Genomic DNA, 25,109 nt, shown 5'->3' on the forward strand with positions numbered 1-25,109 from the left:
CTATTTGGTATTTTGTATAAAATGCTAGATATTGTATTATGATGTAAATTATGAAATTTTGTAATTATTTTGTAAATTATGTAAATTAAGGAAATTTGAAAATTTTACTTATGTGATTTGAGCATGAATAAGATTGTATGGATTCGAAGACAGATTTGAAATATATAGATAATGCATGGAAATGAATATGAAATTGAGATATATGAATGAGATGTGAATTATGAGATGGTTATGAAAATAATTGATGAGATTTTATTTGTAAAATATTATTGAAACTTTCAAACAGGTAAATAGTAAAACACGTCAACTGGTAATGAAATAGGGGAAACTCCGCTGGTTTCTCCGTCGAAAAATAATTAATATTAAAATATAACGAGATCAAAATATGAAAAGAATAAAGTAAGATAAGATAGGGTGCTCTGGCACCGAATGTAGCACACTTTGCTCGGCTACACTGTAGTCGGGTGAGGGGTGTTACAACCACATTATCAGAGAAATAGTTGGACGAGGCGATGTAGCCATGCAGAAAATAGCATCAGCTGAAAATCCAGCTGATCCATTCACTAAGCCTATGTCACAGACTCAGCTAGACCGACATCTTGAGAAGATGGGTTTAAGATATTGTAATGAATGGCTCTAGTGCTAGTGGGAGATTGTTAGTAGTATGCTCTAGAGCATATCATTTAGTATGTATCTTGTACATATTTTTATTAATAAAAGACATTTTCACTTTTTCGTTTACATAATATATTTATGTGTAATAAAAAAGGTCCATTGATATTTTGTTATAAATTCTATTCTTAAGTTGTTAAGAATATGAATGACAGTATTTCTAGTACAAAGTATCATAAATAGGTTTACAATCGAGGATACTTCACAATAAGGACATGACTTATCTAGAAAGATTGTATTCATGTTTATTTCCAAGTTATTTATATGAGATATAAATAAGATGGAATGGTGAGTCTCATGCCATATGACAAACATGATAGGCACTTATACATGATAAGTAGGTCGAACCAGTGACACTTATGACAAGCACATGGAGTTTACTCTTGTCAATGTATTGTCATAAATCATATCAGTGCATATAATCTTTAGACCTGAGATAGCACAGTTATCTTGTATATAGGTGGTTTGAGTTTGATACTGCTTTCATACTTGTACTGTGTATGGGTATATGGGCATGTGTTGGCTCCTACTAGTTATATATGGAGGTAGGTGTTGATCAAGATGGAATCTGTTCCTCTAAGTAAATAGGGATAAAATCTTATGTTCATTTAATTGTTCTTGATGTTTCAAGTTCTTGGCTAGGACAGATAGATTTAATCAAAAAAGAGTTTCTGATGAGAAAATCTTTTTAATCAAGAACTGGAATTAAAAGAGAACATAATATTCATAGCAAATGGGATTTTACATAAACCATGACTCCAGCTTGAATTGGGATTTTGTAATAGATAGATTCTAGTGCATGGTAACATATGATTATAGGTTCATTTAAGGTAAACCTTATTACTGATTAAGTGGCCATGGCATGCTATGCTAGGTGTTAACTATGGTCAATGAGATGCATAAAATGATTTAGAGAAATCATTTATGGTAAGAAAGAGTTCTGATGATATTAAGAGTTGATATTATGTCTCATTGCCAATTAGTGATGAGCCTAGTAAGTTACACAAATATACAAGTAATCACCATTCTCTCTTCTTCATCATCTCTCATCTATTCCAAGAGATTAGCAAACAGTCTCTTGAATTAAAAATACTAGAAATCGTTTCTAGTGTCCATTTATCTGTAATCTCTTAAAAGGCAAAACTTGATTTTCTAATTCATAGAAAAAGCTTTAGAAGCTGTTCAAGGGCTGCCATAGGTGATCTTGGTGTGGACAAGCTAGAGGGACAACATCTGGTGTCCTACAGACGAATCCCAAAGGTGACAAACACACTGCAGTGCATCAAGAGGTTAGTGCACTTGTTCTTGATCTAATATGTCAAAGCCATACTTGATTATAGATTAAAATTTCATCCAAGAAAACCAAGATGAATTTTGCTACGTATCCATGCACCTGCACTATATAAGGAGCATGTATTCCTGTGACAACATTTGTTAAAGTTTTGGCTCTAAAACTTCTTCAACTTTATGCTCTTCCTTCACCCTCTTCTTCAATTTTTTATCTTTAATTTCCTCTAGCCAGGATATTTTTCTAACATTCTAAATAAAAATTTATTTTAAATGACCTTTTAAAATACTTAATATAACAAAATTATTAGATTGTCAATAAATAATAGAATTGTGGGAACCAAATACATGCAACTCTTGAAAATTTATTGTAACACCCTAGGCAAATCCCACATCGACAAAACACAGGAGAGATGCTGGGTTCATAAGTTGATAGTTCGTAACCCCTATTGACGCGTTTTAAATCCGTGAGGGTTTCTGCCCAGAGCGGACAATATCACTAGTGGGCCGGGCCGTTACATTTGTGGTATCAAAGCTGGTCTCCCTCTAGTATGGTGTGTGGTGCGAGGACGCACCAGGCGGAAGTTGGTGGGCTTGTCACGACCCAGGGATGGGGTTGGGACGTGCTTGTTCAACCAGCTATGCAATGGAGTGAGCTTCGTGTCCCACATCGGAAACGGGAAGAAAAGATTTGGGCCATATAAGTGGGAGCCTTCCTCACCTGGTCAGCGCGCTTTTGGGAATGAAACCTCCCAAGGGACAAATCCGTGAGGCCCATGGGCCAAAGCGGACAATACTGACTGGAGATGGATTGGGCTGTTGCATTTGGTGTATTTTGGAAAGAATTTAATATGGGGTGGAAGGAGTGGTATGTGTGGAAGGGATAAAATTTATAGTATAGATTGCAGTTTCAAATGTATGAGACAAGTATTTTTATAATACAGAAGCATGGTGCAAAAGTGCTTGTCCAATTTCTACTATGTGCCGGTGTTTGTGCTCAACTCATCCATTTTACTCCGGTGTATAGGAACAAGACACTCATTGAGTAATCCCATTATCACATAAATAATTTTATTAGAGTCTAAACTTTTCACTCGAATCATATTAGAGTTCTATTTTAATTCTTTCATTCCATTTTGATCCAATTTTGATTCAGTATTTACCATGTAAGGCAAAATCCAAATAATCATTGAGTTTGAAAGTGTTATATAATTATTTTATTATAAATGCTGAGACAAAAGGAGTTGCCGTTGTTCCTTTAATAGTGCCATTATACTGTTTCTCCAATAGTATCATCCTTTTTTAAAAAAAAAAAAAAAACCCAAAATTAATGCACATTTTAAAAAGGTTATTTGGTCATTTCAATTTTTATGGACTTTACAATTGACTACTTTACTATTGTCACATCGATTTTTTTTCTTTAACTTTTGTGTTTTTTTTTTATTTATAAAATTATTATTACTAATTTATTTTGACTATATATCAATTTTAATTTTAATTATTTATTTATTTATTTAACTCTAATTATGATTCAAATTTAAAATTGCATAATTTTTTTTAGAATAAATCCAATATGGTACAATATTAGTATCGATATGAGATTCATTGAGGGTGCGACAAGGAAGTCACGAAATTAAATGGAATAAATAAAAGGATTCTAAATATTTATAAATTGAGTTACTTTAAAGAAGTTGTAGAAAGATTCCTGAAAAAACTCCCGCCACGTATAATAAATTAGAGAGTGCCATAAATATTATGCTTAGGGACCTTGGATGACACTAGCTAATTATCACTTTAATTTCAATGAATTTTGATGTAAAATTTAAGAATTAAATTGAAATTTTAACCAAGTAAATTAAAAAAAAAAGTATGTTAGTTATTTATACTTTTATTGTAATAGTTATAAATTATACCCAGCTCATATCAAAATAACCAATTAATTAATTCATTCATTTTTATGTAAAATTTCATTATATATAGTTAAATCTAAGAAGAATAATATGTAATAAATGTTTTCAAAGAGTTGTTAGATAAACATTGGAATTTTTTTTTTATTAGAAGATAAACATTAAGATCGTCCTCTTTCAAATTTAATTCTCAAATAGAATTGCACTTCAAATCCCACAAAGATTGGGAAATCAAAAAAGAATAATGTGTAATAATTATTCCAAAAAAATTTTCAGATAAACATGTTTATTAGGAACTTTTTTTTTTATTTAAACAGAAGATAAACATTGAAACTTCATCTTTCAAATCCAATTCTCAGATAGAATTATGTATAGAATCCCATAAAGATTAGTTAATCACTTAGAATCCCAAAAAGATTAGGAAATAATCCCAAAGTTAGGAAATCAAACACAAACTCGCTCCCTATATATTTCCCCACAATTAAAACCGAAAATCAACATCTATTCTGATAACACAGAAAAGAGAGAAAAAAAAAAAACAAGAAAGAAAGAGAGCAAAAATGGAATCACAACGCAACAAGGAACCACCACTCTGCGCTAATGGCTGTGGCTTCTATGGAACAGTACAGAATCGGAATTTATGCTCCAAGTGTTATGAAGAATACCAACAGCAAGAAGAGAATGCTTCTAGTTTCTTACATGGGAAAGTTAAATGCTCAAGGTTGCTGAAGCATCATCAGCGTGGTATATTACTGACAGAAGTGTCGAATGTCTCTCCAAAATTTAGAAGAGGTGGTAGAAAGGAAAAGGGCTGGGTTTGATCCCTGATAAGGAAGGTACCATTAACTACTAAGCTGGACAAATTGCTAAAGATTGAGAAAATTTTAGAAATATGAACTGATACCAGAGTTGTTGTTTGGATATTATAGCTTGTCAAGTTTTCATTTAGTCATCTAGTGGTGGTAACTGTTTTAGGTCAAGGCTCTGTTTCATTTTTATGTTTTCTGTCCTCAGTTGTTTTTGTTGGTTTGATTTTGTGTGGGGTTTGTGGTTGGTGCTCCCTTAGGTTTGGGTGTATGAGGGATTGCCTTGAAAGGTCTTAGTTTGGAGCCCTTCCCTGCCCTCTGTTTCCCTTCCTTTTCCATTAATAAAATTTTCTTTTTTGCTTATAAAAAAAATAATAAAAATAAAAGCAGCGACTTCCTTAATAGCCCAGCTTTCTTTGGCTGCTGAAACTATTGTTGTAGAATCAAGTGATGAAGCTGTTTCAGAAAGCACAAGGAATCGGTGCTAGGATTAATGGGGTTCAACTGACGTTGTGGGAATGTGTTTTAATCAAGCAAATTGATGGCATCAGAAAAACTCATCTTGAAATTTATGGTTGATCAAATACCAGCTTGTCCTTCACTTAGGCTGAGGCAAAAATCTGCGTAGATGACTTTTCTTTCAAACTGTGAAATCCCAGCTAGAGGCCAAAATAAATCTTCCCCAAAGGTAGAAGAAACTAAACAAACCTATTTAAAAAAAAATTAAGAAAATTAACTAGAAGAAAATTAAGAGAACACAAGAATAAAAGAGGAAAAGGCTGCCGCCAGTCAAACAAAGGCGCCCAGTAGCCCTTGAAATCAAGAAAACAAAAAAAAAAAAAGGACCTGCAAAGAAAAAACTAAAGAGAGAGCTAGAAAAGAAAGCTTAAACAATATTTTATTGAATTCCTTCAGCTTCGTTGATGCAACCTCCAGGGGATCAAAAACAATTTAAAAACTGACAGCTTTTAAATTAGAATTTGTTACCCATACTCAAACAGTATTCATAATATTTGGGATGTGGACAAAAATATTGTGAAGCTATGAGAATGATGAGAGGCAAATAGGGAAAATAATGGAAGAATTGAACAGTTTCATGCATGAGAAGATGACAATTTTTCAATTGTCGTAGCCAATGCAGGTTTTCTTAACCTTATTCTTGTTATAATCAATAGTTTGACCAAAAATATTGCTATAGAAAGTCTTTTGGAAAGCTGCTTTTGAACAACTCTAATTTGGTTTCTATTACTTGTTTATTCACTGAGAAATTCAAGCTCCATTGTTTTAAGGGTAAATTATTTTCACGATCACTTTCACTCAAAAGCCCTTCAATTTGTAAAAAATTTAATTTTTGAATTTAATTATTATAGCAATTAAAGATTTTGGTAAGCAAAGAAATCACTATATATTTAATTAAAAATTGTTTTTCTATATATATATATATATATATATATATATATATATATATATATATATATATGCCTTTGAACTTGGAACGTGTAGAAGAGTGTGGAAATTCTCTCTGTGTTCCCAAGTCATTTTGATATGGTATTTCGGTTCTCTCTTTCTCTCTCGGTCTCTCTTTCTTTACTTCAAGTTTTGAATTGAAAATTGATAGAAATTGTTTGATTGAACTTCAAGACAGTTGAAGAAGATCCCAAGAAGCTCAAGCTCTATTCCTACTGGAGAAGCTCCTGCTCCACCCGCGTTCGGATTGCTCTCAATCTCAAAGGTTCTACTTCTTCTTCTTCTTCTTCTTTCTGTTTCATTGATAATAAATGAAGCATTTCAATTTGATTTCATTTTTGCAGGCCTAAGCTTTGACTATGTAGCTGTTAACATGGCCAAAGGGAAGCACTTGACTGCTGGTGAGAAACCCATATTTACTTGACAATTTTAAATATTAAGTTTTTATGTTTAAAGGAAAAAAAAAAAAAAGAAAAATTGTTGGTTGCCTGCAGAATATTTGAAACTCAATCCTCTTGGCTATGTGCCTGTGTTGGTGGATGGTGACACTGTTGTTTTCGACTCTTTTGCCATCTTAATGGTAAGTTTATTTTTTATTATTATTGTAAACTTTTGGGTTAATTCCAGAAACACAACTAAGGTTTTCTATAGTAAATATTTTGGTTCTTATTAAGAACTAAAAATGCTAATTTTGAAACAGTAGCATCCAAAATGTATTTTGAAGCAAAGGTCAGTAGTGTTTCTTTTTTCACTTTTTGCTACCTTTTTCGCAATTAATAATAAATTTTTATGTTCCTTTCTTTCTCTGTTATTTTTTGGTGGGTTTAAATTGGTAATACATGTGTACAGTATCTCGATGACAAGTATCCACAGCACCCATTGCTGCCTCATGATCTTCAGAAAAAAGATATTAATTACCAGGTTAAATCGCATTTCTTTAGCAATTAAATTGCAAATTGTGTATGTCTTGTGTGTTTATCTTATGTTAGTATCCTGTTTCTTGATTTACTTGCACTTGACATAGTTTATTTGTCCTTGCCTTTATGTTTTTGCCTCTCTTCACTGCTATAATCGTTTTTCTTTAATCACCTCTGGTGTAGGTAGCAAATATTGTTTCCTCAAGAATACAGCCACTTCAGAATCAACCTATGCTAGTGAGTTTCCAATTGTGATTATTGCATCTAAGCAGCTCAATTAAGAGGAAGTATTGCATCCAATTTTACAAGGTACAACTTAGCAGCCCCATTTGGATTATCTGTGTTTTTCTGGGGTCTCTCTTTTTGCAGAATTTTGTAGAGGGAAAAGTTGGTCTTGATGAGAAGCTTGCTTGGGCTCAATATCACATAGGCAAAGGCTTTGCAGGTAAGATCTACTAAGCCACAGCTGAACACTTCCATCTATTCAAAGCATTTAAATTATAAAGATAGCTGTAAATTTTAAACAGTTGAGTTGTTGATAAAAATTCTGAAAAAAAGAAAAAAAAACATCATTGGAAAAAAAGAAGAAGATATAAATTGCTTTCTAAATTATAGGTTGGCATAACATATTAGATTTACAATTGATTCACATTTCTGGCGTGCGAAACTTTTTCTGTGACTTCCAATTATCTAAAAGCAAAGACATAAGCTACCTTAAGTTACAATCTTAACACAAATATCCATCTAAGCATCATCATCTTATCAAACTGTTAATTGGACTACTTGTATGGTATTGGCAGACAGACAACAGATACATAATTTCAACTGAACACATGAGAAATGTCTCAAAATATTGGTTTGTGGGACACATTGATTTCAAATCTACACCATGTATCATCAGTCATAGATTTGTCATTGGTAGACCACATCGAGAACATTCTGTGACAAGGTGAATTCTAAAATGATTTTAATAAATCTTTAATAACTAATCTGATTTGACAGTGCAATGCACATATCCACTGAGCATTTCTTAATTGTTAAGTGATGAAGTGAAGAGCTCATATGGATTATTGGATTACCTTTAGTTTTATTGTTTTTGAGAAGCTCATGGCAGGTGCATACTTTGTTGCTTAATCAGTTGATCATTGTCTTAGCTTTTTCAATAATAAAACTAAACAGTGTTAATATCAGATACAAGTCAATATAGAAGGCCTATAAATTTAGTTATTTTGCATCTAATTCAGCCTTCAAAGAATTCCACTGTTAACATCTGATTGTTTGTGCTTCTTTATAGGAATTTTGGTTTGATTGCTGCTCGTGCCGGTCTCAGCACTTGAGAAGTTGCTGAAAGATCATGCTGGAAGATATGCAACTGGAGATGAAGTTTTCCTGGTTTATTTTTTATTTTTTATTTTTTTTTATGCCTCTGTCTTTCTTATAGAATATACAGAATTTTTCTGCACACACTTCTACAAAGATGGGATATAAAGGGTTCTGCCAATCTATCATAATTTTATGAAATGGGAAAATATATCCTACCCACATCTTTTCTGCGAGAGAAGTGTAATGTGGACTTGTTATTTTTGTTACATCATCTGTAGATAGAAAAGGAAAGGTACACAATTCTATGCACAAGTAGAAAGTGATATTTGTCAAGTCAAAAGCTAAAATTTACTGGTACATTATTTATGTAACCAAAGGATTTGTTTGATTAGCACATGCACCAGTGAGGATTACTGATTAGCTAATGGACATATTGACTAAAAAGGAAAAAATTATTTACTGGCTTAAATAATATGAATGGCACTATCTGGTCTCAAAACTTGGATTGAGCTTCTGGGATTACATTATGGAATTGGAGCACTAGAAGTTAGGATTTGACAGGGAGTGGTGAAAATTTAAATTGCATGTGGCACAATAATAAACTCATATCTACTATAGAATGACAATTTGTGTTAAATTATTTGGTGATTTGACTATTTTCTTGAATTTTATGTTTGCAGGCAGACATATTTCTAGCAGCACAGATTCATCCAGCAATTAAAAAATTCAATGTAGATATGGTAGTATTCGATGCCCGAGTTCTTGTAGTAGTCATATCAGATTATGATTAAGCGGCTAATATATATATATATATATATATATAGTGAAAATTAGTCTATAATGAAAAGAGAAGAGAAGTAAATTCTACTGTATGAATGAAACTGGAAGGTCTTTGACTTTTAGCTACTAATTTTTGCTGTAAATATCATTGGGGCTTTATCTGTTTTCCGTCACACTCATAGCAACCTTTGGACTCCCTATCTAATTGTTCTGAAGAGTTTCTTCTTCCTCACTTATTTGTGCAGACTCAGTTCCCTCTTCTACTGAGGTTGTATGCAGCATACAATGAGATACAATCCTTCCAGAACGCTATGCCTGAGAAACAGCCAGATACCCCTCCATCCAGCACCAGTTAAATCAATTGTAGATTTTGAAGGTACAAAGAAGAACAGTAGAAGCATAATGAGTAATATGTGGCTGAAAGTGGAGTTTCTAGTTTATTTTCTTTTCTGTTGTGTAATGAGCTTGCAGCAGAATTTTATTGATCCTGTGGTTCTTATTTTGACCAGTTTAACATCAATGATCAAATGAGCACTAATTCCACTTTGTAGGCTATCAATTGTCGAGAATTGAAAGAAATTCTTAGGTAAATTTTTAACTGTTCTTAAATTATGAATGATACGCCATAAATCTATTATAGCCACATGATAAACTTTTAAATTTAGTGCCAATCCCTGCCATCTTTAGTCAAGAGTCTAACCATTAGGGGCTAAGGGATTACCCTAGTAGTTCAATCATACCCTCAAAAATTTCCAAAAAAAAAAAAAAAAAGAAAACAGAGGAGAAGAAAGAAAGAAACAGAGCTAAGGTTGTATTGGAATCTGGGAGAGCTAACACCAAGGAGGGCCAAGATTATCAAAGGGTAAAATCCATAGCTTCAGCTTTATGACTATGCAGAGGAGTGTGGCAACTCAATAAAGAATGGTAATTAATACATATGCATTAGGCCAGTAAATTTGCTGCCACTTGAAATGGCTTTTGCACCATAACCCGGAGGGAGGTGTCAAAATCCCAATGAATTATTTATTACATATCATCAAGAACTCAAAAACACCACAATGAAACAGAGCGATGTTTAAACTTATAATAAATACACCATTTTTAGTGGCTTTAATGGGATCTTAGAAAATGGAGGAGCAGCCACAGCAGCTAACCTCATAAATCAGCAAAAGCAGCAAAAATATCACCATCTATGTAATCATTATCTACCAAGCTGACCAAAAGGTGGCTGCTCTGCATCTGCAAAAATTTAACATTGTATGGTTAATAAAAATTGAATCCTTGCCAAAAGATCAAGTGTTCATGGGGAGGGCATGCAATTTTTGAAACAAGCTGAAAACGTGTGTACTCAAAATTGTAACAAGATACATCTTCAAGCAATTTTCTGGATGGATCATCCTCTGGGTACAAGGAAGCCCAACCTCTAGACAGGGTTTCAAAAGCCTCATCCTTCCACACATTGAAGCTGGCGGAATCAACCACAGTTGGTTGGATAATCTGTTTTGCTGGGAAGACTCCCAGGTTACCACATTCACATCATTTGGACCGACATTAGAAAGCAAAGTCCCTCCTTTGTTCACAGCTACATAAGTTATTAGAGGGAAGGACTTGCACTTGTCAACAAGAACTTGTAGCTTGTCAGTGGAGCAGAAGAACTCCAAATAAGCTTTCTGATAAACATATCCTTCTGGTCCTCCCCAACCTGCAGGCATAAAGCAAAAGTGGATAAATGAGATATGTCCTATGTAATTTCACACCCAATTAAAATCTAAGTCTTATTTTCAGAAATATAAAACTCTAAACCCAGTTCCAATTTTCCACCGGGAAATCTGAATCTCATACTGAGAAACAAGATTTGCAACAGAAGAAATTCTAAACCGTTAACAAGAGCACAGGTGCCTTCTCTTAATCAGTAGCATTTAACTTACGAGATGGGCTAGCAGAATGCCCCCTCATTCTTTGAGAATCAGAAAGATTTTTTCAAGTTTGAATTTGTTCATTTGGAATCTGGGTTCTTCTACTTCATTTTTATTTATTTTTATTATTTTTTCCTCTCTTTTCTTTTTTTATTCCCTTCCGTCATTCCTTAAGTCCCATAGGTTTGATCCTGTAGAATCTATTTCGCAACCCCAAAGAACTCAGGGGAGGGGTGACTCAATGGAGTAACTTTAACATTACACCAAAGCCACCCTCTTATAACAGAACCAAAAACCAAACAAAATTTAAAACACCGCTCAAATCTTAATCATTTTATATATAGCAGCATCCACAATGTGATGATTATATTTTTTATTAAGAATCCTTCATTGCCTATTGCAATTAAAAATTAAGCAACCCTATATGAATAGGAGGAAAATTTGTGCTGCAAAACCCAACAGAAGCACTTCCAAAATTTTATGATCATCAAAGTTCAAGTAATATAATGGCCTATATGTTCTTTTGATTTGTCAGGTGCTTTGTACATGTCTTGTAAATTTTTGAAACATGATTCTTGTGGTGTATTAGAGGACATAAAACACATAAGCACACCTTTTTACTTACCAACAGATGGAGAATCAGATTTTTCCCCATTGACAGCTAGTTGACTATTGATAGTCAAGAATCCCTTCAAATTGATCTTCCCAGTTGTTCATTAATGATCTTTGACTCTGGTTGAAGGCCATCCAATTCTGACCAAGGGATAATTTTCAACTTCCCAAGGCAATGTTTTTTAAATTTCTGATATTCAAAAATTGCAAATGACATGAGCATGTGTTGTCATAATCGACTGGATTAAAAGAAGAAGAGAGCGCAGCTGATAACTTATTATGAGTAGAAAGTACGTCAAGAATATCTTCAATACTATTCAATGGAGTTGCACATTCATCGTGAAGTTTCTTGTCACGGGCATGTGCTTGCATGAACTGCCCAAAAAATTAATGGCTTGAGTTACATAAAGAAGGAAAAATCACAAAGCTAATACTTGAGAGCAATATTGCCACTGGAAGCAATCAAAGAAACTCCTAGCCCTACAACACACCCATTTGAGATTGCAGTTGGGGGGTTAAAAAAAACACATTTTGAAAAAGCATCATTCTAGCTGCTGTTGGGAAAAAAACTATTCAGTTGTTTTGGTGTTCTAATGACTAAAACATGTCAAATTTAATTTTAAACTAATTTTTAATACCCTCTGACTAATACATTTTAGGAGGTAATTTTCTTAACAGTAACACCAACACCTATGCCAAAGAAATCAATCTCTTAAAATCTACTTGCCCTATCCAGTGACATTACTCACAAGGGCAAAAGTCATGGGGAAGATCAAGTTCAATGGAGGAGGACAAGAGGATGCTTGATGTGAAATCACAAATATAATTGAGTCAAACTAGTCCAACTTAAATCGCAAATTATTCAAATTTGAGTCAAGAATAATTGGACTCAAACTTAAACACCTTTCAAGGTTGGGTTTATGTTTGGTAGATGACTTGGAGAGAGAATACCGACTACTAATACGCCAAAATAGGAAAAAAAAAATTATGATCAATTTTTACATACCTGTCCAACATTTGCTTTTTTGCTCTGTTTGGACTATGATGTTGCAGAAGCTCACATATTGAAATGATGGAGATTTGTTAGAGTAAGCCGCTAGGTAGCTATATGTACACATATAAGAAAAACCCCTCTAATATGCATCACTATATTTTGCTATCCCAGTTTCTGTGCCAGAAATGATGCCATAGCAACTCTGCTTTTAGTGAACAAACTAGATCATAAGAATTACACCACATAGATGACAGACGCTATTAAGATAAAATTAATTGTATAAGAAATTTATCAAAAGATTCATATCAACAAATATAGTATAGTGATTGTGCACCTGATAGTCAGTTAAAGCACCATAGGATGGATTGCAAGAATCCTCCCATCGGCCATATAGGTACTTCTCCAAGCCCATGGTTCTTGATAGTTGATATGTAGCTCTTGGGACGATTAGCCCTATGATCATTGGCTAGAAATATTAGACATTTTAAAACAGGGCTTTTCCTATAATGCCTTCATTAAGTGACAAATCCTGGCCGAAAATACAATATTTCATGTGAATTGCATACCAAAATATTGGATAAACATCTTCCTTTGCACGGAAAACATTTGCAGGGCGTCGCCATGGTAATGACCCTGTTATCTTGGACTCATCAATCGAACCAAGATTCTAACATTGAAAGTCCCTAGTTAGACATAAACACAGGCAATTATTCTGAAGATGATTATTATGAACATTTCAAACCTGAATAACAAATTGGATGTAAGAAAGAAACCATTAATACAGCCAATGCTTATTTCTCCATGTTTAGAGTGCAATGATGCAATATCTTAATGCCATGAGCTAAAATCTTCTTGCACATTTTTGTTCCAAGGTGAATTCCAAAGGCTTTGATTGCTTCCTTATTGTCCTTAATAGGCTCCAATGCAATAGTAACCTCAGCTGGTATCTATAATATGAAATTAAATGTAATTAATATTTATGTGGCAGAGCAACCATAAATAACTTTGCATATGCATATTTATATGTCATGGCTCTGAAGAGTTTCTTCTTCATCAATTATCTGTGAAGAATCAGTTCCCTCTTCTACTGAGGTTGTATACAGCATAAAATGAGATACCGTCGTTCCATAATGCTATGCCAGAGAAGCAGCCAGATACCCCTCCATCCAGTACCAATTAAATCAATTGTAGATTCTGAAGTTAAAGGTACAACACAGACTAGCAGAAGCATAATGAGTAATATGTAATTGAAAGTTGATTTTCTAGTTTATTTTCTTTTCTGTTGTGTAATGTGCTTGTAGCAGAATTTTATTGATCAGGTGGGTGGCAATAAATGACTTTGTTTTTATTTTTATATTCCTGTAGTTCTTATTTTGACCGGTTTAAGATCAATGATCAAATGTGCACTGATTCCACTTTGTAGGCTATCAATTGTCGACAATTGAAAGAAATTCTTAGGTGAAATTTTTAACTTTTTCTTCAATTATGAATAATATGTTATAAGTCTATTTGTATATTCATGTCCCGTAGTTCTTATTTCTAGTCTAGTCCTCATAGTACTCAAGAGAGTTTTTGGATGGTTCTTGAACAAGAGAAGATGATGAGATTCATGATTCACATACTTGAGATATGATATTTAAAACATAAAAATAATAAATTTCCATGATGATTTTTATATGTTCAAGTTCAACTATGTTTTGTTTGACCATATAATAAGGAGTAACTGAATAAGAAATAATCAAAGAACTTTGATATAGATAAGTAACACATACATTTGTTGCTTTAGCTGTGTTTTTACTCACACATTAGAAGGGGGAAAAATCACAGATTTTTTTTTTTTTTAAGGTTTCATAAATCAAGTTGGTTGTAGAGAAAAGCATAGGAAAATGGATAAGCATTGTTGAAAGGATTACCTAGAGATTGTAGTTTTGTGAAACGGATGTTCGCAAGAAGAAAGAAGGCACTTGTGTTTTTATATGGGTGATGAGGATTTGAAAAATATCACAAATTGAGAACGCGACACATAATTGATCATTTTCTTGAGAATGTACTGATCTTTTCCTTTTTGTTATTTTCTTTATTTTTCTTTTCTTTGGGGCGTATCTCACACATTCTTATGCCTATTTCTTTTAAAAGATGGAATTAATTTCCCCTAAATTAAAAGTTTTGGAGTTATTTAGACCAAAAGATGAATTTGGGCTCATTTAACTTTTGAAAAAAGTTCAAGAGCTTATTTAGACTTATTTTGATGAATTTTTATAAAGGAAAAAAATTATTAATTTGCATAAAAAAAATTGGCAGAAGGCCTATTTTGGCCCTTAAAGTATGGATCAACAGTCAAATAAGTTCTAAAAATGTTTCAAGGTTCAAACGAGCCTTTCAAAATTTTAAAAATGATCAAATAAGTTCTTCAAAATTTAAAAATAGATCAAATAAGCCGTTTTAGTATTTTAGGGATAAATAAACCCTTTAACTTTTAAAAATAGATAAAAAAGACTGAATTATAATTTGCCTCTAATATAAAATCCAGTTAAGGCCGTGCATGATGATTTTCTAGCCTATGAGGTCCTCATAAGCAATTATGCATATCTAATTTGCAACATACCAGTAAGTACTTGCTGTAACCTGTAGCAAACAGAATTATTTTTTGCCGAATAATTCAAGAAGTTTCTTATAATTTTCGTCATAGTTTTTGTAAAGAAGCTTCTTGAATTATTCGGCAAAGAACAACTTATCATTCTGCTCTAGGTTACAGTAGATACTTTCCAGGATGTTGCAAATTCGACACACATGGTTGCTGATAAGGACCTCATGCACTAGAAGATCTTCGTGCATTGCCTTGACTAGATTTATATTAGAGACAAGTTATAATTCAATATTTTTTTATATGTTTTTAAAAGTTAAAGATCTTATTTGATCTATTTTTAAAAATTTGAAAGACTTATTTGATTTTTTTTTTAAGTTGAAGGGTTCAATTGGACTCGAAACACTTTAAGAAATTGCATGACTATTTGGTATAACTTAAAGAGTCTAAATATGCCTTTTACCAAAAAAAATTTATTAAATTATGCCTTTTAAAACAGTTCTCTCTAATTTCTTAGCGAGAGAAATTTCTCTCTTGTTCTTTTATTTTCTACGAGTTCAGCTCATTGTCTATAGATCCTTCTAGCCTTTCCCTTCCCCTTCAAGCAGGGAAAGGTCCTTCCTTGGCTTGTTGTGGGTTCCCTACCTTTGTAGGTTAGGACTTATATATTTTTGGTGGTTTTTCTCTTTTGGTTGTAGATCTTAAGCTCATTTGTGAGTTTTTTTTTTTTATTTTTATTTGTAGTTGCATGTTCATAAAGTGGTTTGAACTTGTACTCCTAAGAGAATGTTACTTTAACTATTGTGGGAAAGGGGTGGGTTCTTCTTAGTAGTATGCCCTAGAGCATATCTGTGACACCCCTTACCCGTCTACAGTGTAGCCAAGCAAGATATGCCACGCAGTGTACCGGAACACCCTATTTTAATTTAATCAATTTTTTATTCTTCCTAATTTATTTTTTTCATAGTTATGAAGTACAATTTATGAAATATAATTCATTTAAGTCATTTATTGAAATTATAATTTATTTGAGGTTTCGAAAATTTTATAGAAAATCCGGCAGAGTACCGGCTAAAAATGGAGAAAACAGTTATTCGGAACCTGTGAAAAATACTTCCAATAATCATTTCCAATCATTCTCAAACTCCAATAACCATCAACATGGTCTCAACATTAGCAATCATTTCAAGTTCTCAACATTAATCCACAATTTCATTCAAATTCAAAATCAACTAAAATTTCATGAAGATATTCTCAAATTAAATTAATTAACAAAATTCTTCAAATATGTACATCAACATATGATTACATAAATTTACTAATTTACATGAGTTCATAATTTACAAATCAAAAACTACTACCTATTACAAAATGCAAAAACATAATTTCAAAAGGGACCTAAAGGTCCTACCACTAATGCACTGTAGATGAGAGGTGACTCTGACGCTAGGCAAATCTGTGACCTCACCCAGTCTGTGGTCTGCTGAGCTCTCTATCTGTCTCTCCAGAACCTACGCATGGCAAAAAGCGACGCGTTAAGCAATAATGCTTAGTGGTGTCAATAATAAAATAAAAAGAACTAATAATAAAATATATATATATATATATATATATATATATATATATATGCAGTGAGTGTATTGATGTCTCATGCAGACAGGTTTTTGATCATTATTGGTAGTCTTATTTATTTGGTACTTGTTATATTCATTATTTCATTAAATTTATCAATTTTCATTTTTTGGTTGCCCAAGTAACCTATAATGAATGACTGGACTGGATAAACGGGTAAACTGGCACTGGGTATCAAGCACCTTGGGCCGTCACACTATCGGTCACATATGTGTCTCCCGGTGTGCAACAGAACAGCTAATAAGCTGTAATAACATTAGGCACAAGGCCAAGTCTCAACACAATATCAGAATGACTAAAAGCCATGAAATCACAGAATGGCATAATGTCATGTGCAGTGCTGCTAACTGAACCCTATTGGAATACCAACCTATCCAAACCAATCTTGCTAGGTGTACTAGGGCATGTTACACTTTTAAACTTTACAATTCTTGAAATTTAAGTTTAGGTGTTACTATTCATTTCATTAGTCAACAAAAATGTTGACTTTTGCATAGAAAATAGGTACATTGGTTCTAATACTCTCAACATACCACATTTTGCATTCTAAAGTTGTTGGTATTCGTTGCCAATACCATTTCTAAGCTTAGTGTTAATTATTCACAATTTTTAGATTTCAAGCCTTATGTTTACTGTTCCATTGGTTATTTGTACAGTAGGAATTTGGCAAAGTTGTCTTCATAAAAGTTGTTCCTTATTTTGTCTAGCTACATTTCCTTTTTTGAATCACTCAATTTGGAGTTTTGTAGCTCAAGTTATGGCCTAAAAACCATAACTGACCGGATTGGACAGAATCCAAAATTCTGGGCAAAACTGGTTTTGCCAGATTTGGTAACCTAAGTTTGGTTGGCAATATGACTAGGTTATGGTCAGAATTTGGATTTGTTTTCTTCATAAAAGTTGTAGGTCTATGTTTTAGCTTTCTGCTAGTAAAATTTCAGGTCAATTGGACCTTTCTACACTGAGTTATGACCAAATGAATAAACACTGTTCATTTGGTCATTTTTCCCAGGCAGAATGCAAGTCACCTGGATTAGGGTAATTTTTATGCTAACTTGGTTTGGTTTTCTGGGCAGGATTTCTTTACCAACGTGGTGCCATTATGTGTCTAGTTTTATGTCCAATTGGCCTTACACCAATTGAACCTCTATAACTCCATTTATAACTACCCAAACCTCTTTGGACTCATGCTCATCTCTACAGTCGACCAAGCGACTCACCCATATACAAATGCCAAGCCTCAACTCACTTCATTTCCTCATCATACACATTCAAATAGTCACTAATTGACCATTACAAGGTTAATGAACTATCACATGAGCAAACCCTAATGTTGTTCAAGTGTCCACATTTTCAAGGTTCATTCATGCATCACATTTGCATTTCACTTACTCTTACATGTTCAATCACTCATCTCATGCTAAGGGCAGCTCATAAACACTTTACTTCAAGTAAATTCATCAAACCCTAACCCTACCTAGGCTGCCCAAATTGTAGGGATGAATATACATAAGTTTTATTTTATTTTTCTTACACTTTTCCACTTATCTAATGCCAATAAACATGAATTAAGTAAAAGAGATAGGAGATTGGACACTAACCTCTTTGAGCAGAATTTCTAGGTAACAAAACTTCAATCCTTTCTCTTCTTTTTGCTACAAATAGCTTCTCCAAGATGTGGGAATGATTTTTAGTGAAGTGAGTTTAGGGTTTTGTGGAGAGGAAGCTTAGGAAAATCAACCTTTAAAAGAGAAAATGGAGAGAAAACTTCTTGGCTATGGTGGACGGGAAATGAGGAAGAAGAGTTCAATTTTTTTTCATTTTAATTTTCTGCCCATTTGACTCATTTTAAGTGGTTTATGGACATATGTCACAATGTGATTGGGTGAGAGTGCTTAGTGACATAAGCATGAGGTCAAAATTACAATTTTAATTCATTTTCTTTTCTTTTCTTTGCTACTCATTTTCAATTTAATTTTAAGCAATATTTATTCACATTTTATATCATAATAATTATTTACTTAACTGGACAAGCCGGCCAAAAATTATCTCTGAAGACGAAATGACCAAAATGCCCTCCGTTTGGATTAACAGACTAAAATTGTCTGTACCGATTGAAAAATTTTTCTAAGCATTTTTTTGGCATTATAATGCCATAGAAACCTCAATGACCCTTCTCTGGAGTCCTAAAAATTATTTTATGAATTTTCCCCCCGGTCTAGGGCTCCTAATTGCGAGAACCGCAACTTTCCACTGGGTTACCCATCACTAGGGTAGCGACTCATTTAACTTGGTTGTATTTTATTTCTAAAATTTTTCCTTAATTTTTCTTGTTAATATTTGAGTTAATTATGGTTCCTCACTTCAGTTAAAATATTTTTTCGGACGTTCTAGCTGTCCGGACCAACACTGGTCACCGGAACAGTAGAATGTGCGGAGTTGCTATAGGGAGGGTGTTACAATATCATTTAGTATGTATCTTATACATGTTTTTATTAATAAAAGGCATTTTCACTTTTCCGTTTACATAATATATTTATGTGTAATAGAAAAAGTCCATTGATATTCTATTAGAAATTCTATTCTTAAGTTGTTAAGAATATGAGTGATAGTATTTCTAGTACAAAGTATCATAAATAGGTTCACAATCGAGGATACTTCACAATAAGGACATGACTTATCTAGAAAGATTGTATTCATGTTTGTTCCCAAGTTATTTATATGAGATATAAATAAGATGGAATGGTAAGTCTCATGCCATATGACAAACATGATAGGCACTTATACATGATAAGTAGGTCGAACCAGTGACACTTATGATAAGCACATGGAGTTTACTCTTGTCAATGTATTGTCATAAATCATATCAGTGCATATAATCTTTAGACCTGAGATAGCACAGTTATCTTGTATATAGGTGGTTTGAGTTTGATACTGCTTTCATACTTGTACTGTGTATGGGTATATGGGCATGTGTTGGCTCCTACTAGTTATATATAGAGGTAGGTGTTGATCAAGATGGAATTTGTTCCTCTAAGTAAATAGAAATAAAATCCTATATTCATTTAATTGTTCTTGATGTTTCAAGTTCCTGGCCAGGACAAATAGATTTAATCAGAAAAGAGTTTCTGATGAGAAAATCTTTTTAATCAAGAACTGGAATTAAAAGAGAACATAATATTCATAGCAAATGGGGTTTGACATAAATCATGACTCCAACTTGAATTGGGATTTTGTAACAGAGAGATTCTAGTGCATGGTAACATATGATTATAGGTTCATTTAAGGTAAACCTTATTACTGATTGGGTGGCCATGGCATGCTATGCTAGGTGTTAACCATGGTCTATGAGGTGCATAAAATGATTTAGAAAAATCATTTATGGTAAGAAAGTTCTGATGATATTAAGAGTTGATATCATGTCTCATTGCCAATTAGTGATGAGCCTAGTAAGTCACACACATACACAAGTAATCACCAACTTAAATATGATTTAATTAATTAATTAAAGAGTTTAATTGATTAATTAAATAGGTTTGGTTTGCAATTAGATTGCAAAGTCCCTAGCATGGCTTAAAACCAAATCTAGGTTATTGGATGTATAGTATAAGTTAAATTTATATTTAAAGTGTTTAAATATGAATTTAATTAATGAGAAATTAATTAATAAAGATTAATTAATTAATTTATATTTGATATAAATTGATTAGAATAAGAAAAATAATTATTTTGGGTTGAAAACTCAAAATTAAGACACAGGGGTATTTTGGTCATTTCACAGGGTGACATGTGGCACCATGAGATGGTGACACATGGCACTACATATAAGCTTGCCAAATGTCTTTTAATCATGTAAGATGATTAAAATTAAGATTAAATATAGGTTTGACGCTTAGCACAATGTGATTGGGTCAATTAAAGCTAGAATCAATCAGAAGGTGACATGTGGCAAGGGTTTTAAGTGGTGACCTAGCTATATAAGTGTAAGGATGAAAGAACTAAACACATAAGTTGTTGTATTCTAAAAGATGCCACCACCCCTTGGCTGCCTCTCCCTCTTTTCTTCTTCATCTCTCATCAATTCAAAGAGATTAGCAAACAATCTCTTGAATTAAAAATACTAGAAATCGTTTCTAGTGTCCAGTTTACATCTGTAATCTCTTAAAAGGAAAAACTTGATTTTCTAATTCATAGAAAAAGCTTTAGAAGTTGTTCAAGGGCTGCCATAGGTGATCTTGGTATGGTCAAGCTAGAGGGACAACATCTGGTATCCTAAAGACACATCCCAAAGGTGACAAACACATTGCAATGCATCAAGAGGTTAGTGCACTTGTTCTTGATCTAATTTAAGGTTCTTAAAATTAATCTGATTAATTCTAAAATCTTAAATGGCAAATGTAGATCCAAAAACATATTAAAAGAGTTTTAATATGTTGTTTATCATTGAAATCAAATAGATAAAAATAAATCTTGCATGATGCATGTGACCCTAGGTGAAAAACTTTTAAATTCAATGATATAAACTTATATTTTTCATGCTTCCGCTCCTTTAATTGGTATCAGAGCCACTATATTTGCCATTTAGATTATTGATTATACGATTTAATTGTGTGATTTGATCATGAGATGATTAATTCATTGCTGTTTGCAAGGTCAAGGTGGCTGCATGGAGGTGAACTCCATTGATGCGCATGGTTTGGTGCATCCAACCATGCGCATGGCTTTGGGCTTATTTGTGGGCTTGGATTCAAAGGCCCATAATTAGGCCCATGACTAATTAAAGTGTTTAATTAGGAATTTTAATCACACAATTAAATTTTGATTCAGATTTGAATTTTAAAAATTGTTTGAATGTGATTCAAATCTAAATTTTAAAAGTTGTTTGAATGTGATTCAAATCTGAATTTTTAAAGTTGTTTGAATGTGATTCAAATCTGAATTTTTAAAATTGTTTAAATCACATTCAAATATAAATTTTTAAAGTTGTTTGAATGTGATTCAAATCTGAATTTTAAAAATTGTTTGAATGTGATTCAAATATGAATTTTTTTAAAGTTGTTTGAATGTAATTCAAATCTGAACTTTTAAATTTGTTTAAATCATATTTAAATCTGGATTTTTAAGTTGAATATGAGATATTCAATTTAATTTAAGTATGTATGTTTTATTTAATTGTTAAATAGTGATATGCATGATGGATGATTATGGACTATAAAAGACTAATGTGATTGGATTTATTTCTTTTATGTTTCTTTGGGATTGTAAATTAATTAATTTATTTTATTTTGGGCATGTATTATTAAGGTTGTAATAATTTTTGGGTTGTAATTTCATTTATTTAGTTCTTGTAAATTCGCCTTGGTATGCCAAGGATTACTATGTAATTGGATTGCAAGATGATCAAGGAGGTCAAGAGCATTGGTGGGACCAGTGGGAGGAATGCAAGATCAAGTATTGATTATGTACTCCTTTAGCAACTCTTGTAAAATGAATGAATGAAATGCACCTAGGAATGCCCTGATTCAATTCTTGGTGGCTCAGAATTGAATCTCTTAGAAAGTCCATGATCATACCATGTTTACTGTTTATCCATGAATGCATGAGATGTATGTGAATGTATGCAAGTATATGATATATGCATGCTAAATGGATAATGTGCAAAGTGAGACTTTAATAGTAATTAGGATGACCATAAAATCTTCCAAACAAATGATTAAGTTGGAAATGCTATAATTAAAGTAATTATAACATGGGCCCTCCATTGAGGCAATTATTTTAAGAAATTTTAAATACTTGCATAAGAGGCAATTAATTTAAGAGATTTTCTTAAGAATAATTGTTAAGCATGAGATGTTCGTAAATATGTAAATGGTTTGGTGGCCAATATTGGATGCATCTAAGGACATTAAAATTATTTGCATAATTACTGGCCCAATGGGATCAACTTAACTAATGCAAGATAAGTTAATAATGGATGTACCTGAGATTTTGAGCATTAGGGGCTAGGTAAAGGATTAAACCTCACATGAGATGTGATGGGCAAAGAGTTGCTCACTTATAGTTTATTGTAATTCCAATAATGGATGTACCTGAGGATGATCAATAGAATTATAAGAATTCAATCACTCATTAGAAATCCATCCAACTAGGATTTCCGTTTTCTACTTTGGAAGTGTAGGATTTACTAAGTTAGTGGGAGGACCAATTTGATTAAAAGACCATAATCATTTTGGTTAATTATATGATACATTTACTAATTAATCTGGTTATTTTCTGCAGTTAATTTTCTGATAATAATGAGCACAGAACAACCACCACCATCCAATATTCTTGCAAGCATACTTGATCGCAATAGGTTGACAGGACTTAATCTATCTGATTGGCTAAGAAATTTGAAACTTGTCCTGAACCTTGAACTTATAGGATATGTTCTAGACTCAAATGTTCCTGGTCCCTTACCTCCAGAGGCCACTCCAGAGGAACATGAAACTTTGGACAAGTGGAAGGAGCATGATATGAGAGCTAAGTGTTACATGCTTGCTTCTGTGAGTAATGAGTTACAGAAGCAGCATGAAAACATGCAGAGTGCGAGTGAGATCCTCCTTCACCTACAAGAGTCGTATGGTGAGCACAGTAGGAATGCTAGGTATGAGATATCTAGACAGCTGTTCTGCATGAGGATGTTTGAGGGATAGAATGTTGGGGATCATGTCCACAAGATGATTCGGCTGATTGAGCAGTTGGAACATCTTGACTTCAACATGGATTTCCAACTACAGACGGATTTGATCCTTCAGTCCCTTCCTGAGTCTTTTAGGAATTTTGTGACAAATTTTCATATGACTAAACAGGAATGCACCTTGGCTGATTTACTCAACATGCTAGTTATTGCCCAAAAGAATATGCCAAGCAATAAAGGAAAAGAGGTAGCTTTGATTGCATCTTCTTATACTGGAAAGTCCAAAAAGAAGAAGGGCAATAAGAGAAAGAAACCTCAGATTCCTGGTCCTTCTAAGAAAATAGCTAAACAAAAAGGAAAAACTAAAGCTGATGGAGGCAAAGGAAAGTGTTTCCACTACCAGAAGGATGGGCACTGGAAAAAGAAACTGCCCAGAGTATCTTGCTTCTCTAAAAGACAAGAAGGATAGACCTTCAGAAGGTATGTCCATATCTTATTATTTAGATTCTGATGATACTCATAGTTCATCTATAACTTGGGTTTTAGATACTGGTGCCAGTTCTCACATTTCTTATGTTGGTATACCAATTTATCCAAACTAAATAAATAAGTCTAGATATACTATGGGCAATTAAACATTTTTAATTATTTTAGCACTATTCACTGTTACTATTTTATAGTACTGTTCCTTGGTACCATTAATTTCATATTAATAGGACATTAGTCTCAATTTACATATTCATATCATTTTTAATATTTAATTATCCTTATGAGTATTTTAATTATCATATATAGCATTTTTTCCATGAACATTTCTTTAGGTTCATTTTGATGTGTTATCTTTATCTAGGAATTTGACTAGGTTAGGATGTCTATTTGGTCACACTTCCTTTATAATAAATGCTCCTCTATGTTTAAACTTGAATTTCAGTTTTTGAATCACTGAATTTGGGTTATAGAACTCAAGTTATGGTCAAAATAACATAACTAGTCCCTTTGCCTCTAAGCTGTCCAGAATTTACAATTTCTGGTAAATAAACTTTGACCAGTCATTTGATCATTTTATGGTCGTTTTTAGACTTAGATTCCTTCACGAGATATGTTCCTCTATGTCTTAGGGACTCCCAGGTACAATTTCATAATTTTCCAAGCTTGATATAGTGAGTTATAGTCAATGTATTAACCTAGACTCTCAGTCCTATAAGGGCAATAACCAACTTCAGGGCAGTATGTTTGAACCTCTTTTTAGGGTCTTTACACTTAGAATTTGGCAAAGGTGTCTAAATCAATGTTGTAGCCCTAAGTATCATGTTTCCAGATCATATTGGCACATCTCAAATGGAATTTCCTAGTGGGAGTTGTGGCCAAATGAACACACGGGTATCAAATGGCATTCTGGGTTCAACTTAACATTTTTCAGATTTCAATTCCTAACTTTGGCTAATATTTTCCCTAGGATGCAATGGTTTCTAGAGCTTGGTCAAAACATAAAAATTGTTGTGCTATGTCTTATAAAACTTTTGACACTAGTTT

The 25,109-nt window shown here is 33.0% G+C and overlaps 1 protein-coding gene and 1 pseudogene across 1 annotated transcript; one reads left to right on the plus strand and one right to left on the minus strand.

The window, feature by feature from the left end:
* The first annotated feature begins 4,426 nt into the window (after window positions 1-4,426).
* Window positions 4,427-9,587, plus strand: LOC131177934 (glutathione S-transferase zeta class-like). Its single transcript, XM_058143109.1, has 10 exons — window positions 4,427-4,681; window positions 6,314-6,404; window positions 6,484-6,540; window positions 6,634-6,719; window positions 6,989-7,060; window positions 7,240-7,293; window positions 7,426-7,501; window positions 8,387-8,448; window positions 9,060-9,119; window positions 9,405-9,587. Exons 1-10 carry the CDS (start codon window positions 4,427-4,429, stop codon window positions 9,513-9,515), a joined length of 924 nt encoding a protein of 307 aa, XP_057999092.1. The 3' UTR covers window positions 9,516-9,587.
* Window positions 9,588-10,314: 727 nt separating this feature from the next.
* Window positions 10,315-15,516, minus strand: LOC131177935 (methylenetetrahydrofolate reductase (NADH) 2-like; annotated as a pseudogene).
* Between the last annotated feature and the right edge of the window lie 9,593 nt (window positions 15,517-25,109).

Source organism: Hevea brasiliensis, chromosome 2, assembly GCF_030052815.1.
Source record: "Hevea brasiliensis isolate MT/VB/25A 57/8 chromosome 2, ASM3005281v1, whole genome shotgun sequence".
Taxonomy (NCBI): Eukaryota; Viridiplantae; Streptophyta; class Magnoliopsida; order Malpighiales; family Euphorbiaceae; genus Hevea; species Hevea brasiliensis.